At 46.7% G+C, this 17107-nt stretch overlaps 1 protein-coding gene across 3 annotated transcripts in view; it reads right to left on the reverse strand.

Moving 5' to 3' along the window:
• The window catches only part of CLCN1 (chloride voltage-gated channel 1), a 31595-nt gene that overhangs the window by 12117 nt on the left and 2371 nt on the right, over positions 1 to 17107 (reverse strand). The window contains exons 2-14 of one of the 3 annotated variants that reach the window (XM_079151095.1): positions 16157 to 16277; positions 15627 to 15758; positions 14934 to 15062; positions 14582 to 14715; positions 13396 to 13473; positions 12254 to 12332; positions 7122 to 7247; positions 6751 to 6835; positions 6436 to 6537; positions 6042 to 6126; positions 5637 to 5786; positions 743 to 812; positions 457 to 567 (exon numbers count right to left, since the gene is read on the reverse strand). In XM_079151095.1, the coding sequence (XP_079007221.1) occupies positions 457 to 567; positions 743 to 812; positions 5637 to 5786; positions 6042 to 6126; positions 6436 to 6537; positions 6751 to 6835; positions 7122 to 7247; positions 12254 to 12332; positions 13396 to 13473; positions 14582 to 14715; positions 14934 to 15062; positions 15627 to 15758; positions 16157 to 16277 (1402 nt within the window). Of the gene's footprint in view, positions 1 to 456; positions 568 to 742; positions 813 to 5636; positions 5787 to 6041; positions 6127 to 6435; positions 6538 to 6750; positions 6836 to 7121; positions 7248 to 12253; positions 12333 to 13395; positions 13474 to 14581; positions 14716 to 14933; positions 15063 to 15626; positions 15759 to 16081; positions 16278 to 17107 lie in introns of those variants that run through there. The other 2 variants (XM_079151097.1, XM_079151096.1) reach the window with 2 other exon arrangements.

Here is a 17107-nt window from a genome sequence, read left to right on the forward strand (position 1 = left end):
AGGCTCAGGCAGCTTTCTCCATGGTGGTCCAGGTAAGAAGTCGCAGGAGAACCTAGAGCTCCCGATTCCCAGCTCTTGCATCTGGGTCCTTAGTCCCTATTAGCATAAGTCCATCTTATGTTGAGCATACCTGGGCCAGTCACCTGCATTATTGATCCCATGATTCTTTGGAAGGAAAGAAAAAACCCTCACTGAACATCCAGACATGATCCAAGATGTTTTCATGTTTAATCCCCATTATCCCTTGTCCGCACGAGGAAACTAAGGCCTACAGAAGTGCAAAAGGAGCTAGTGAGTGTCAGAGCCAAGGGCTGATTATTTGCACAGAAGTTTAATTAGACAGCCTTAAGTTAAAACCATATTGTGTACACTGGAATGAAGATGTACTGGGAGAGTAGGGTTGTGGGAATTTGGGGTATCCAATGTTTGTTTACCAAATAGTGGGATGTTTCTCACCAATTACTGCATAGCCCCCAGGAAGGATCTTGTAGATGATGTCATCAAATAAGATCCCATCGGGGAACAGCATGGCCATGATCTCTCCTACCAGTCTTCCAAATGCAGCTCCTAGCGGGAAGATAAAAGAAGCAGGGTGCTGTGAAGCCCAAGTTCCCCCTTCTCTGTGTTTTCAGGATGATCTCTCAAGAGTGTTAAGAGCAAATATGAATGCCAAGCACCCCCGTTCTTTCTTGTTTCTCAGTGCCCTGGACTGCAGCTGCCAGTTTGATGCCATCAGACTTACCCAGCACAAACACAGGCATGAAACCTCCACAGGGTATGGGCATAGTGGTGGCCACGATGGACATCCAAAACTAGGGTAACAAAGAAGTATTAGCGCACCCTCCCGACTCTGCCCAGTACACACACACACACACACACACACACACACACACACACACACACCTCCTCACTTCATCCTTCCTACTTCAACAGTCATCACAGAAATCCAGGGATAGCTAATCCTTCTGGAAGCCATCTTGTCTGTCATCCTTTCTCCAAAACCAAAAACTTGGTACTTTTGGGATGAGGGATCACTAAAGACAACAGGATAAGAAAGTTCCTCTAGATGGCTAACCTACATCCCTACTACTTTGAAAGATGGTTTTCCTTTTGACAATCTAGGATGAGGAATACAGCCCCAGAGGATCCTTCTTTCACTGCCTCAAAGAACAGAGCCCACGGTACTCACTTAGCCCAGACGGTTCACCTCTAGAGCAGCCTGAAACTCTTAAAGCTAGATTTGTTTTCCTGGTCGGGTAATATTTCTGGAAAGGAGCCCCAGCTCTAAGTGGTAGGCACTGAAGTCCTGGTGACTTATTGTGTGATGAATTTAGCTTTCATATGTCTTTACAAAGCTCCCTATATGGTAAACCTCACAGGGGAACCTGAAAGAAGACTGTTCTGCCTGAGCCATTTGCTTTGAAAAATTAGATCTGGGGATGGGATACAGCTCAGTAATGGAGAGCATGCTTAGCATACGAGACGCCTTGGTTTCATCCCCACCTGCCCCCTACACACAAAATCAACCTGTCCTGACTGTACTGAAAGGACGAAGTGAGAGCCAATTAGGCAGCCAATACAACAGAAAAGATCTCCAAGGTCAACTGCAAAAGGTAGAATTCCAAGAGAAATTGGGACAATTTTAGCTAAAGCAGTGTGCACATTTCTAAGGCAAAGAATACAAATGAATTGAGAAACAGAATGAACATTTGAAATATCTGCAGAAGACATAAAGGTATGACACTAATATAAAAACTCAGCTACAGGTTTATGATTGCTTCCAAAATTAGTAAACCGATTCTAGACAAGGAACTCAAACTAATTAGGTGAAAGATGGTAACAGCTAAAGTTCAAAACAAACAGCCAAGATTAAAGGATTTGCAGTTTTAAAATTGTTGCAACTGCACTGCCAACTAATAAGAAATAAAATTTTTAATTTTCTGAACCTCAGAAAAACTATCAGTCAAGGCTGAATTGAAGAGACAGCAATGAAGACTCTGAAGAAGCTTCATCCCAGAAGCTCTGAGATGAGACAAAACATACACTTTTTCATGTCAGAATATGTCTGTTTAAAACAGTTGAGAACCACAAAGTTAATTGCACAGAATAAAGAAATAACACTGAGGATTCCCTTAGGACAGAGATGCATCTTGTGATTACCTTCTCTGCCCTGGCACAGGGCTCCATGAAAGTTGGCAAGATGGAGGGAGGGAGGGAGGGAGGGAGGGAGGGAGGGAGGAAGGAAGGAAGGAAGGAAGGAAGGAAGGAAGGAAGGAAGGAAGGAAGGAAGGAAGGAAGGAAAGATGATAGGTTGGTCAAACAGTGTTCATGTAAAGCAGAAAAAGCTATCAGAGCTGAGTCACTAAAATACCTAACAGAGTGATACTCATCCAGAGGCACTTGTTTAAAATGCAGATGACCAGACCCCACTGGAGGCCATACATCAGACTGTAGGACACAGGATTCTAGGTACTTGTAGCTTAAGCTTCTTAAATTATTATGACGTTTAACAGTTTCAGACCTCTTGAATTATCATGAGCATCTCTTTGGAATAAGTACATGAAAGCCACAGGAATTTTGGAAGCTCAGTTTAAGCCAAAGGCTCCAGTAATACAGACAATCGATGACTGATATATCTGATTTCAGAGGATGAACTAGATTATCCTCCAAACGTGTGTAAGAATAGGATCAGGATTGATGGGGGCGGGTGGGGGAAGACTCTGAAGTTATCAACCTCCATTGCACAAAGAATGATACATGAGATTAGTAAGAATTTTTTTCAGTTATTGACACATGAAAGAAAAGATCCAGAAGTGATATGGAACACAATTCCCAAGACTTTAATCACCAATTCTAGAGAACTGGGAAACTAGAGACCTATTATCACAGATTCCACTGCATTTGGACTCTTCATGAAACACAGTGATATGATCAGACAGAAAGGATTCTACAGAGAACATAATGTTTTCAGGCTCCATTGAGAACACAAGGATACTAGGTAGTAACGTTAGACTTATTGAAAGGGAAATTGAGAAGCTGGAATCATATTCATAATCATTTGACTTATAACATGATGATACTTTCCATGATTTGAATAAAAATAAAGCAAAAATTCCCTTCCTCAAAATTATGAAAGAGCTGAACTAAGACTCCCACTTGTCTGTGTGACACTGACAGAAGTCCACAGGCACTAAATTTTAAATCCGACAGTGGAAAGCAGTTTTACTCACTGCTGTGGTTTGCACATGGTGTGAGTGCCCCAAGGTTTCATGTTCTGAAATCTAATCCCAATTGTGTGGTATTAAGAGGGCAGAAACATGAGTATGGTGTTGAGGTGGGGCCTTCAAGAACTGGTTAGGACAGCTAAAGTCATCTAGGTGGAGTCCTAGTGATCAGCTCCTGGTGGCTTTATAAGAAGATGGAGTGAACACGAGACACACTGAGACATACACACGTGCTCCCTGTTGCCACAAGGGGTCATCACCCAATACAGCCACTGTGCTTTGGTTATCCAGAACTGTGGGCCTGAAAGAATCTCTTTTCATTATAAAGTAGCCTTCCTCAGGTGTTTCATCACAGAAATGAAGAAGAGACTAATACAATAATTTTTACATTTTAATTTGCCTGTGTTTCCTATTTTTCAAACTTCGGAAAAAATAAGCGCATGGCTGTGAGTCCAATTATTAAGCAGCAAAATGCTGGGAAACTTCATGGATTTGTAGCAATGAGTGCTTTTATGTTTATAAACATTGTAGAATATTATGGGCTCACTGCAAACTATTGGACTTGAAATATAGTCCAGGAAGTGTGTGTTTCTTTTTCTGACATAAATATTATCAAGGATTTAAATTTGTGAGCAATTAGTTACAGCAATATATAATTGAGCTCTTCTATAGTATCCAGATTGGTTTCTCAAAATAAGTTTTAATCTGTGAAGAGCAATCCAGATATATAACTGGAAATCTGGGGAGGTGGGAAGAGGTGAGGGGGAAATGTTGAAAAATATACAGTATTTTGTTTCTCTAAAACTTTAAAAAATCTTGACACTTTAACAGTATATGTGACTTCAAAGTTACGAAGTAGCTCTGTCTGAAGAAATATCAGAAAACCACAATTATCACTGGAGAATAAATTCTGAAATATCATCAAAACTTGGATTTACCCACTACAGATGGACTTGTAGACTCAATGACCAAAATGGGAGGCTAGGATTTATAATTAGAGAAGACAGACTCTATAATGAAAGTCTAGAAATAAAATACCTAACAAGATGCTGAGAACTTCTTTACAACAAAATTCTTAAATATTTTGAAGAAATAAAGAAGGGTTAAATTAATCAAGTGTTCAAAATATGGAAGCTATGAATCGAATTAACCCATTGTGTGGTTAAGAGGGCAGAAACCTGACTATAACCCATTTGACTGGACTGGGAAGAACACACACAAACACTGTAGCAAATTCTGAGAGTATAAGTGGAAAGATTGGTGAGTGAAACACTTGGTACCCCTAATTATAAGATCATTGAACAGCACATTAAATGAGCAGCAAAAACCAAGAAAGTATATTTAAAAATAATTTTTTCAACTGCAAGCATAAGATTAGCCAAAGATCAGTGATCAAGTATTATATATTTGGCACATAGTAACTGGCTTAGTAACAATTTTTGAACAAATGAATAAATAAACGCACTGTATTGCAAAAACAATATAAATATAACTTAGTGACTCATATCCTGGGCAAATATATATTCATAAAAGGTTTTAATACATAAGTTAATAGCAAGGCATTCAAAACCATGAAAGTTCAGTATAGGTAGACATATATATGAGAACACTAATATAGAGAGAAAAATTTGGGGTTATTTAGGCAAGACACGCTGTTAGTAGAAGGACAATCTTAACAAAAGGGAAAGAGGCAATCAGAAATTGTCTAGATGTCACAAACAGGGCTGGAAATTAAAAATGTCTTTGTACATGGTAATAATTGAGAAGATACAAATACACAATTTTTGAAGGGCAGGTATGAAGAAGAATGGACATAAAAAAGATCCTGATCCAAGTTAGGAAAAAATGGCTTGCGTGTGGCAAAATCCTAATAACCTGACTATCTAAATGAATAATAATATTTATAAAAATTATTTATAGTTACTAATGAAATTAATTTAAATATTTTATCTCTTTGAAATTCTAGAAAAAAGATTACCCACAGACTGGGGAGAAAAATCTATGTGTAGATCTCCTGAAAAATGAATTACCAGATACATGGAGAATGAAGTACCTAATCATCTAATATGTGGGAGGAATTTGGTTAATTAATCCAAGGTTTCTACACAGCCACCTATATTGCTAAACCCTATCTTGTCCTTGTTTATTTGGCTTCTCTGATGCCTTAATAAGATAACAAGTGGAACCATTGGAAGGGTGATTATAATTATGGCAAACATGGTGACGTCGACGTGAACAGAGCAATCCCCGCAGATGTGGGTTCCCTTCTGCAGCTTCTGCTATGGTTTCCCAGTGGCCTCTTTTCTAAGCTCTGCGAAAGCCCAGGTGGAGTTTCACCCCTTCCTACCCCAGGCAAACGCTGGCTTCTTAGACTGCAGACAGGTCTACGGGGCCAGTGGTGGGGAGCAGTACCTTCATGATGAAGAAGAGAAAAATGACGAGGACCACGTTGACTTGGGGGTGAATCCACACAGCTGCTCGGCCCAGACTTTCAGGGTCACCTATGTGTTTTACCCACGTATTGTTGTCAAACAAGGTACTGATGGCTTCACGGGGCATCAGCTGAGGGGAAGAAGCAGAGCAAGCAGGTTCTCCAGGGAGAGACCGTATTTCTCTCTCTCTCTCTCTCTCTTTTTTTTTTTTAGCAAACTCATTCCCCAGTCTCATTGTTCAAGGGTCCCTTTTCTCAGGGAGAGTCCACCCTTGGGCAAAACCGTTCACGCTTTGAAGCCTGAGCTGTCTCTTCCCTTCCTGATTTAGAGACCTGGGCAGTGACCTGACCACCCCCCCGCCCCCCCCAGTCTCCCTAGGGCTGACCTCTCCAGCCATGAATTGACCCATTCCTGGTGGAAAGGTGAGCGAGGCGATGACAAAAGTGACAATTCCAGGATATAACAGGCGGCTGAAAAAGAAACAGCATTAACCCTCCCCCCAGACTAGCCACCCACGGTGAATACCACAGAACTTTGGCAAGCTCAAGTTTCCTGCAGTCCACCCTAGTCTCAGGTCGTTCAACAAAGAGCATTCTCTTCGCCAAAGAAAATAATCTTTATAGAGGAGCCCACACAACTTGCCCTTCCCACAGTATTCCTGTCCCACTGTTTAACACACGCCACCTAGAGGCATTTAATGCCTTCTACAAAGAGAGGGAGGAACTTGCGGAGAAACCAGAACGTTTAATGGGTAGGGCAAGGGAAGGGCAGTGACTCACTGCTTAGCAAGAAACTGGCTGAGGGCCTTGTGCTTTCGGACGCCGAGCATGACTTGGCGATGAAGATACACAAATACAGCTCCCAGGAACCCACAGCAAATCCTGAGGGCGTAAGTTATAGGGTTGGAACCTCAGGGGCACAACACCCGCACCCCTGCACCCAGCCACTGCAGGAAACAGACACCAGACTCCCACCTCCCCCTTCCACCCACCGCCCCCTGCCGGCCGGCCGCACCTCCCTGCTCGGGTCCCTTCCAGTCCACAGCCTCACCCCACGCCCTGCTCACCACACCCAGAGCAGGTGGCCCCACTGACCCAATGATAGCAAAGGCTGGCAGCTCCTTCAGGTCAAAGGGGAAGTCCATTCGGAAATTGGTTCTGAACAGGGCAGTGATGGTGACTGCAGGGTGAGAAGGCAGGGGTTCCAGTGGGGGCTCCCGCCAGCCAGCCAGGGGTCACCAGCGCGGTGCCTACAGCCTGATCTCTCCTTGCCTTTGTGAGTTCCATTTTTCTGTACACAGTCACTCCACAGTTGTGCTCCCTACCCCATGACCTAGGTCCTTGTTCTATAACCTTGGGCCTGCTTCTAACTAATCCCACCCACTCCTTTCCTAAACTGCCCCCGTGTCCCTTCACCAGCACCTCTACCTCCGTCACACTGTCTCCACCCAGGGCCTCGCTGTTACCAGCATCCTTGTTCCACACGGCCAGCACGCGGAACACAAAGGCGCTGAACGTGGCTGCAAAGAATCCTCGCCAGTAGTTCCGAACGGCAAAGTAGGTAGAGGTGACCTCGATGCTGAATAGCACTCCTAGGGGGCCAGGGAAGTGGGGTCAGCAAACACTCCCACTGCCCCACTGCTTGGACATGGGGAGTTTTTGCTGAAACTTAAATCTGAATCTGGGGCAATGTCTCTTGGTGTTGCAAACCGCAGGCCTGCCTGGGCTCAAGAGAAGGGACACAAATGGGCTCTCAACCCCCAGACCATAAGGCTCAAGGGGCTGTGTCTGCCCAGCCCTTAGTATGTAGGCTTGAGAGGGGTTCACAACTGTTGAATATCAATAGATGTTTAAAGGCAGTTGAAAACATTCTACAGGAAGGTTAAAAAGACAGAAGCTTCCAGAACGGGTACTCAACAGAATTGCCCCGCAGAGCTCACAATTCATAGGGACTCTCTTGACTGCTACCTACCTTCCTAGGCTGGGGTATGGAGAAATAAGAAAAGCAGGAGGGGGTTTTGCACAAACTGACAATACTCAATATTCCAAGAAAAGAAAGCAAAGAAGTCATCCAAATTAAAAAAAAAAAAAAAAAAAAAAAATAGTATCGAAAACCTGACTTAAAGAAACCAAAGCAAGGGGGGTAACCAAGGCTCAAAGATAGAAACAAGCATGCTTAAGAAAGGTGGGTGAGGTAAAAGGAGGCCAATTAGCAGTCCTCATTAGTACTATTTCTGAGGGGAGACACTGGAGCAGAAAATGAGGAGGGAGATCCACAGAATAAGAGCAAGGGGTGGTGGGGACTAAGTAAGGGATGCTAATGAATTTATAAAAACAGCATTCAAGAGATGCAAAGAGAAAAATCTTTAAACATATTAAGAATAAGTGGGTTGGGCTTAATGATACCCTGTCTCCAATAAAAAGTAAAAAGGGCTGGGGCTGTAGCTCAGTGGAAGCGCATCTCCAGGTAAAAACCCCAGTACCAAACAAATAAGTAAATAAAAATAAAATAAAATAAAGGTGTTGGACTTCAATTAGATGCAAAGCAAAAGCTGATAACGAAATTAACTAAAACATGGCTAAGCCTCATCTTTATAGCAAAAATGAGGAAAGAGACCCAGAGAGATGCAGCATAAGTAAGATGGAGATAAGGCCTGGTGAACATGGCAGGATTTGTCCCTTTTCTTCCCACAGTGAATGGTTGGTTGTGGGTGTGCCTGCAACCCACAACCTGCCTTCCCCTTTGGGCAGAATCTCAGATGTTAGGATTTTTTCTCCCTATTCTTTATTCATAAGTCACGTCTCTCAAATCCCACAAGGGTCTCTGCCTCCTCATCTGCAGAGGACAGTCAACTGGTTATACTGAGTCTTGTGTGCCCAGGGAATGGAGCCCTGCTCTGTTCTGGTGGAGGATGTCTATGGTCAGCTGCAATGTCACCTTCTCTGGGTAACCACCCCAGGTAGAAACTACACATCCCCTGGTTCTCTCAGATTTGGATTATTCCAGCACTTGGCACTGTCAGTCCTAGTTATTTGTTCGGATTTCTGAAATCAGCACAGCGCGAGGCACACATCAGAGAGGAGAGGGAAAGACTAGGCTGTGGAAGGGAGAGAACAGAATGGAGTGAGTGGATTCAGCAGGTGGCACCAGGCGAGGGGACCTGGGGCAGCTTTGCTGACCGCTCCTGCCGCCCTGCTCTTCCAATCCCATTAGGGGAGGCAGGTTCCCACAGCGGGGTCAGGTACAGCAGAGCTCCTTCCCTCCTCTGTTAGCAACAAAAGCAAGATCAGCTTTGAGTGGCCTCAGTGAAACTTTCCAACTTATTAATATTTTACAACAATTTTTTGAAATCCTGGGCTAGATTTTCTTTCCTACAATGTGGATCTGGGACACATTCCCTAGCAGTCTGTCACTGTGTGCTCAAGAACGAGAGCTTATTTTAATATTAGCCTGAGCCAAACACAAAATGTGCTGTTAAAAGGAAACAAAGCTTTAAAGAAACAAACAGCTTTTGGAAACTCTCATCTCTTGGGTCTGGGACACTGCTCTCTTCTCCTACTCTGGATTCTTTCTCTATTTTTCTGTGGGTTCCTATGACTCTACTCAACCCAGGGTGTTGTCCTTGGTCTCCCTCTCTTGCTCACAATTTCACTTTTTCCCTGGTGCCAGCTACACCTACATCCTATGATTAGCAAACCTGTTTCTGGCCCAGTTCCTAGGTTTTGGACTCACCTACCCAGCTGTCTGCTTGATATTGCTTGGATATGCCACAGGAATGTCAAGTTCAACATATGCGAAGTGAACTTTATCAGCTCTCCAGCTGTTTCACTTCCCATGTCTTCCACCTTGGTTACTAACACCACTGTCTCTCAGCTGCCTTTGCTGGAAACCTGGTTGTCAGTCTAGGTCTATCCTTCCAAACCTCACATAAAACCAATCACCAGGTCACACCAATTTTCCTTTCTACCACTCATATTTATCAGCCTCTTCTTAATCTCTTCTACGTCTGCCCAGTTTAGTCTTTTGTCATCTAGCATCAGGACTATGACAATGGTCTTCTTGTTAATCTTAGATTAATCTTGTTAATCCACAGGCCAATTCTATCCTGCACACATGTGCCAAAGGGATTGGATGGACATGCAAAGCTGGTCACGTCTCTTCCTTCCTCGAAATGCTTCCATGCTCCACAGCACTTCCCAAAGTCAGGTCTGTGTGACACAAGTCCCACAAGACCAGACGGTCGCTGCCAAAAGAATTGTGTGGGAAATGTTTCCAGCCACGTTTTGGGCATTCACGATGCATGTCAGCATCTCAGATGTTCTAATAACCTTTCCAGTGTTTTTTTTTTTAAACTACATGTTTAATCAAGCATTATCCAACTGATTTGGTCTTGGAGCCATTTTTACCTGTTATATCTATGAACACCATGAAGCACTGTGTTCTGTAAAACACACTTGGGCAAATCCTGGCTTACAGAATAAAACCTACCTTCTTGTCATGGCCTGTGAAGACCTTCATGGTTCTGCCCCATTTACCTGTCCAGACTCATCTCTCATTTTCCCTTTCCTGCCCCCTAACAGCACTCACCTACTGTAATGACAGTTCCCCAGATCTTGATCTTCATGCTTTTCCTTCTGTCCAGAATGCCCTGCCTCGCTGTCTTCCTTGTAATTCCCTCCTTATTAGTGAAACCTCATATTGAACACTGTCCCAGGCAGCCCAGGAGTAGGTTCCCACTGCACTTGGCCTAGGCTGCCACTAGGACACTTATGTGGGCTCTGATGATCTGCGTGTCTTTCCCCCATTTCAGACATGAGCACCCTGCAAGCACAGGACTGAGCATGATGCCTGACACGTAATGACAGTAAAAAGATGCCTGTCATCTCAGTAGAATGCTGAATTACAGTTCTTTCAAGGGTGTAAGGAATTGACTTGCCTACACTGTGAATAAATGATCTTAAGACTAACTTTTCCTTTCAGAATTATTCTATATTCATGAAAAAATAAATCAAATGATGCCACCTACAGAGACCTTTAACATTTGTCATTTAATATAAACAGCCTGAGCACAGCACCTTCATTTCCAAGTGCTTAATAATTTATTTTTTCCTTCCTTCTCTCTTCTTCTTTTTTCCCCCCTTCTTTTATTTCTTGTATGTGTGACTGAACCCAGGGACACATTGCTGGTGAGCTACATTCTTAGCCCTTTAATTTCTATTGTGAGACAGGGTCTTGCTAAGTTGCCCAGGCTGTGATCCTCCTGCCTCTGCCTCCTGAAGAGCTGGGATTACAGGTATGCTCCGCTGTCCACAGCTAAGTGCTTAAAGATTCCTGTTGAGGGCAATGATCTGTAACTTTCCTATGGTGATGCCTGGCCTATGCCCTACACACGACCAGAAAAACCTTCCTCACTTATCTCAGAAATTTTGGTTTTATGGAGAAAATGCAGATTAATGGCTAATAGAAACAAAATTACAATAATGGAATTCTTCTCGTCTAAAAACATTCTTTAGAGCTTCTGGATTTGAAAGGCTAAAGAGTAAGTAAAAGCATATGTGGGTATGGATGTAAGTGTGAATGTTTAACCTGAGTAGAGGTTCCACTGACAGGAACTAATGACTTTAACGACTAGAGCTGACAGCAGAAGTGCCAATGGGTCCCTCATCTCCTTGTGCTGAGTGCTTGGGCACAGGGTCAGCACCAGGCAGCAGGGTACGTTTTCATTAACTTTGAACTCCAACCTGTACCCCATTCCTGAGCCAAGCCATTTCAGCGACCTGGAAGACTCCTCTAGGGAAAGACCAATCACATTTTTATCTTCGAAAAGAACCTCTAGCAGGTGGTCATTTGAAAAGCATACGCCCTGTCTGTATTTTGTTCCTTCAGTTATTAACTTGGTAACCGTTTTATCACCAATGAATCCAATGAATGCTCCCTATAATCCTGCCCTGTTAGTGTAGCTACAACTGATTTTGACGAATGAATATACAGAACAGCCTTTTCCAATCACATTCATCTGTTAGTTGTCCATGATAAGAAAAATTGTTGGAAAGACCGCTGCTTGCCTTATACGGGTAGGAAGAGTCAAACTCAACTATAATTTGCTACCAAGAAAAAACTTCCATAAGGAGTCCTCATTTAGAGATGGTCCTTAATCTAAATAAAGTCCACCTAAACTCCCACATCCTTAATAGAACACATCAAAATGTAAGTTTTCCCTTGGGGAGAGAAGTGCATAAATTCTCCTATTACAAGACACAATACATGACAGCAAAAGATGTGATGATACAAGTGGGGGTTCGATAAGTAGGGGACTGCGAGACTGCCTGGGTTCTAGTTCCTGGCAGCTTGCCAACATGATGCCCTTGCTCCAGTCACTTGCTTCTCTAATTCAGTTCTCTCCTCTGTAACAGCTCACTTGTACAGCTTTCAGCAGGAATTGAGCTTAGAACATTCCAGACACTGGTAAATGTTCACTAAAAGCTGTTCTCATGATAAGAAGAAAATGGTTAGTTAGCTCCAGCACTTGGTGAGGCCGACTGAAACTGTTCAGTGAGCAGGGCCAGGCAGGGGGCCTGATGTGGGAGGGGCACTTGCCTCCAAGTGGTGTTCCAAAACAGCAGCCGACCCCCACAGCACAGCCCACCGTCAGGATATCAGTGTAATAGTACGGCTGCTACTAGGGAGAGACAGACAGAGAGGCAGGAGGGAGGAGGAGGGCAAGGGGCAGAGGTGGGGAGACACACAGGGACAGGAAGAAGGCAGAGTTAGAGGCCTAAGTCATAGGGAATCACCACGGTCCCATTGCCCCTGTGACTCCCAGGCCAGGAGAAACTCAGTGAGTACGACAAACAGGAAGTGACCTCGTGGCTCAAGGCCAAAAGAGAAGATGAATAAAAAGTTAAGCCAATATATGCCAGGCAGGTAAGACAGGAAGTGACCAAAGGGGGCTGGAGATGGGGGCACTCGTGGTGAGAAGTGAGTAGTAAAAACGTCAGGTGGTGAGGACAGACAGAAAAGTGCCAACGAATTCTGCACAAAACAGCAACTAGTCTCAGAAGAATACTCAGCCCCTTGATGGAATAACACTGGGGACTGAGGTCAGGGGTGATGATCTCCGGTCACTCCCTGGATGCCCACCCAGAAGCCCCTTTGGTGAGCACATCCCTCTCCACCCCAAAGCTGTGGCAGCCACTCAAACCTTTTCCAAGTCTGGCTTAGGCAACTGGGGTGGGGAGGAAGTGAAACTTGCCTCCAACAGGGGCTGCAAAGCAGCATCCCACGCCTACCGCGCAGGCTGGCACCAGGAGGTCAAGCTGCCCAGGCACGGTCTGCAACAGAGAAGCACGCGGGGCCAGGGATGGCAGGGGGGACAGGCGGGCGGGATGTAAGCAAGATCAGGGTGGGGGTCAGGAACTGCAAAGGGACAGGGGCAGCACAGGAGGGAGCGTCAAGGGGCACTGATGGGGGGTCCAGCTGTGTGGACTAGCAAGGTAACATGAGGGTAGAACAGCCCAGTCACCACAGAGGGGCACAGACAGGACAGGTGTGCACTAGGAGGACAAGCTCAGGCTGAAGAGAGGCGCTAGACAGCTCACGTGGGCAGGCAGGGCCACCAGGGAACAGCAGCATGGTTAGTGCAACGTCATCATGGTCAGCCCGGAGCAGAGGCAGCCCTCCCGGCCCCCTGTGCACACGTGGCTGGCTCTCTCCACCAGCTGGTGCATGGTGGACCTTACCTCATAGACCCCACAGAACATGGACATAAACTTGCTTAGAACCGCAGCACAGATGCTGGCGATGTGGACGAAAGGGCCCTGGGAGAGAGGAAGAGCCAGGGTTCAGGGTGAGAGGCCACAGGGCAGGGGAGGTGTCATGGGGTCCAAAGAAGTGAATATTTCCTGCTGCAGGAACTGGACGAGGTGCTGGAAGGGGGTCAGACAGAAGTTCTGCCTTTGAGGTGCTTCAACAGAGAGGAAGATGATAAGCCTGCCTGTTACCTTTTCAGATCGTGCCAGGTGAGAAGCCAAGGAGGGAGGGTAAGGAGAGAGATGGGAAGGAAGAGGGTGGGTGGGGACATGTGCCTAGATGAAGGTGGCCTGGGGAGGACCTCCTTGGGCCTGTTGAAGCTCAGTAGTGCCTTGAATGCAGTGAGTGAGCCACGTGGGCGTCAGAGGAGGAGTGTTCCGGCAGATGCGTAGTATGTGCAGGAGTCCCGTGTGGGGACCAGCGTGGGTGGAGGGGTGGGGAGAGCCTCGTGAGCCCAGCACAGGGAGCAGGGCGGGCTGGCCGGCTGGAAGACTGGGCAGACGGGAGGGAGTCAGTCAGTCGGTCTCTCAGTCTGTCCTTAGAGGCTCCCATTTTAAGTGGTATGAAAAGCACTGAGAAGTTCTTGACCAGAGGTCGGAGGTGACCTATTCCACTGCACTGGGTGCAGTGCAGAGTGTCCACAGCAGGGGGCAAAGTGCGTGAGGATGAACTGAGAAGGGAGGGCGAGCTTGAATGGAGAACAGCCTCTTTCTAGGTCTCTGTTTTCTCATGTTAAAATGAGGGGATTGTGGCCAAGGCAGTGGTTCTCAACTAGGTGGAGATTTCACCCCTCAGGGACAGTTGGCAATGCCAAGGGCATTCTGGTGTCACAGCTGGGGTTGCTTCTGACTTCTAGAGCTAGGCACGCTGCTTAATACCACGCTGCACAGGGCAATACGCCCAGCACAGAATTTTCCAGTTCCAGGTGTCGAGGGTGCCCAGGTGAGAGACTCTGCTCTAAAGCAAAGCCCCCAGCTGTAATGTGTTTGTCATTCAGCCCCGGAGAGGACCTTCCCAGTGTCTCCTCCCCGTTGCCTCTTGGCTTTGCCTTTAGTCCTTTAGTGCTCCGCAGTGCCCTCTGGATTGTTCTCGTGCTCTCTCTCTACTCAGACCCACCTCTTTTCCCACGGGGATGCCACTGCCCAGCCCAGCAGTCAGGGCCACCACCTTGGCCACAAAGGCCTTGAGCGTGAGGTACTCCTTCAGGACAACCCCGCGAAGGATTGTCTTCATTTCAGGGATTCCCGAGCCTGAAAGGGTGAAAGGAGGGTTATGTGCAAGTTCGAGATGGAGATTAAGCAGGAGTGGGGAGGGGGATGGGAGGTGGGAGGGCCAAAGACGGTTATGCTGGGGAGCACCATGGCAAGGCCACCAAAGGGCTGGAAGTGGGGCTGGAGGACAGGAGGAAGTCAGAGTGGAATAGTCTGCGGGCAACAAGACTGAGAGGAATCTCCTAGCAGGTTCTCACCAACAGCCTGGGGAGAGACGAGTTGGCAGAAGAGGGCGCTGAAGAGGATGAGGATAAGCGGGAAGGTGACCCAGGCCAGGTACTGCAGAGGAAGGCTGGGCTGCATCTGGGCATAAGTCCACTTGTAGGCTGCAGGGACACATGCCTTGGGTCAGAGAAGGAGGAGACGCTGGCAGATGGCGATCACTGCCGCGCCATGTCTGTGCACTGCACCGCAGACATCCTGCTGGTGGGCTGCCAGGCTGTGGACTTCCTGTTTGCCTCTCCCAGGGGTACTACTCTCATTTTACACGTGGGAAACCTGAGTCGCAGGAGGTGAATGCCTGCTCTAGTTCCCTCTGCTCCTGCAGGCAGGTGCTGGGGCTGTAAGTCATACTTGAGGATTGACTGTAGCCCCTGTCTGGAGGCCATGGGGTGACCACACACCCAGCTTGGCCAGAACTGAGGGGGTTCCTGGGACTCTGGGAAGATCCTGGGGAGACTGGAGCGAGTGGGTCAACCTATTAGAGGGGTACCCACGAACAGTGGATTTGAGTCTTTGATGAGTTTGGTCCTGTCTGAGGCCAGTTGCATCAGACAAGTGGCGTCTGCCCTCCTCCTGTATCCAAACCCATCCAGCCTGCCCGAGGTGGAAACCCTAGGAACAGCCTCCATGTGGGGAGAGGCCGAGGGCACCAGTCCCAAGCAGCCTACCCTGAAGGCTTTTGGCACTGACATAGTCCATGCACCAGCTGACCAGAGCCATCAGCAGGCCCAGGAGCACCAAAAAGATCCAGTCTTCCCCCAACTTCCTTCTCACCACACGTCCCAGGCGGTGCATACAATCTAGGAAGAGAAAAGGGTTAAAAAAAAAAAAAAAAGAAAGAAAGAAAGAAAGAACAGACAAAGCAGCTAAGCAGTCACGCCCCGGGTTGCTGTGGAGGAGTGGAGGGAGAAGTTGGACGTCAGGTCTGTGTGTGTTGCTGAATTTCTCCTTACATTTCTGCCAACTCCCATAAATCCGTGAATTCCCTCCTGAAGCTCCCGCTTCTTAGGATAGGGGGAGAGACAGTAGGGAACAAGGCAGTGTGAAGGAGGTGGGCTAAGTGTCTTTTCCTTAGCACCTAGAGGAGGGCTTTTATGAGTGTGTGCAAGAGGGAGGTACGTACAACGGAGCGTCCAGGGTACTCTCGCAATCCCTGTACCTCCTATTCCAGAGTCTTTTACTCCTCAGTCCCCATCACCTTGACATTTAGAATAGTGGTCCTCATCCTTGCTGTCCACTGTAGAACTGGAGCCCATCTTCTTGGGCATCCCCATGTCCTGTTCCTTGTCTGAGAATTGCTCTTTTTGATGGCCATAAATCTGGATGGAAGGAGAATGGTCGATTCCATGCAGAATAGGCAGAGGGCAGCAGGAGATGCACAGGCAACAAGAAATACAGCTGTTTTGGATCCTGGGAGTTGAGGGCGGTGTGCAGGGCGCTTTGCGGGCTCCCTGCTCTCCCCTTTATACTCCCCAGTCACACATCTCCTACTCTGTTCTATCCACCCCTCCCCGCGACTCACACACACACACACACACACCCCTTCCTTTCGTCCCTTCCTCACCCTGTACTCATGGGTGCCTTCATCAAGGAGGCCGGCTCCCCGTGTAGTGGAGATACAGAGACTGCACTAAGACTGGGCATCCGCAGCAGCCAGGCGTTTCACATGTCACTATGCTATCTGTAGGACTCTATGACTTCCAAGACCCCCGACCCCCTGACGCTGACTTCCCTCCTGGGGTTTCTCTTTGGAACAGGTGAGGATGAACTCCTAGCTAGCACTTTTATTTATTTATTTATTTATTTAGGGGTTTGGGGGATTGAACTCAGGGGCTCTTGACCACTGAGCCACTTCCCCAGCCCTATTTTATATTTTATTTAGAGATGGTCTCACTGAGCTGCTTTGACTGAGGCTGGCTTTGACCTCAAGACCCTCCTGCCTCAGCCTCCTGAGCCACTGGGATTACAGGCATGCACCAGGGCACCTGGCTTGACTTTAATTTTTTACTGATACATAAAAGTGGTACACGTTCATGGAGACAAATGACTTGGTTATAGCGCCTGCTGTGAATGCCTTCCTTGTGGCCCCTGGGTCCCCTGTTGAGCTTGGATAAACCCCATCCATCTCATCTCTCAGGCTTCACAGGCA

Source organism: Sciurus vulgaris (assembly GCF_902686455.1).
Source record: "Sciurus vulgaris genome assembly, chromosome: 8".
NCBI lineage: Eukaryota > Metazoa > Chordata > Mammalia > Rodentia > Sciuridae > Sciurus > Sciurus vulgaris.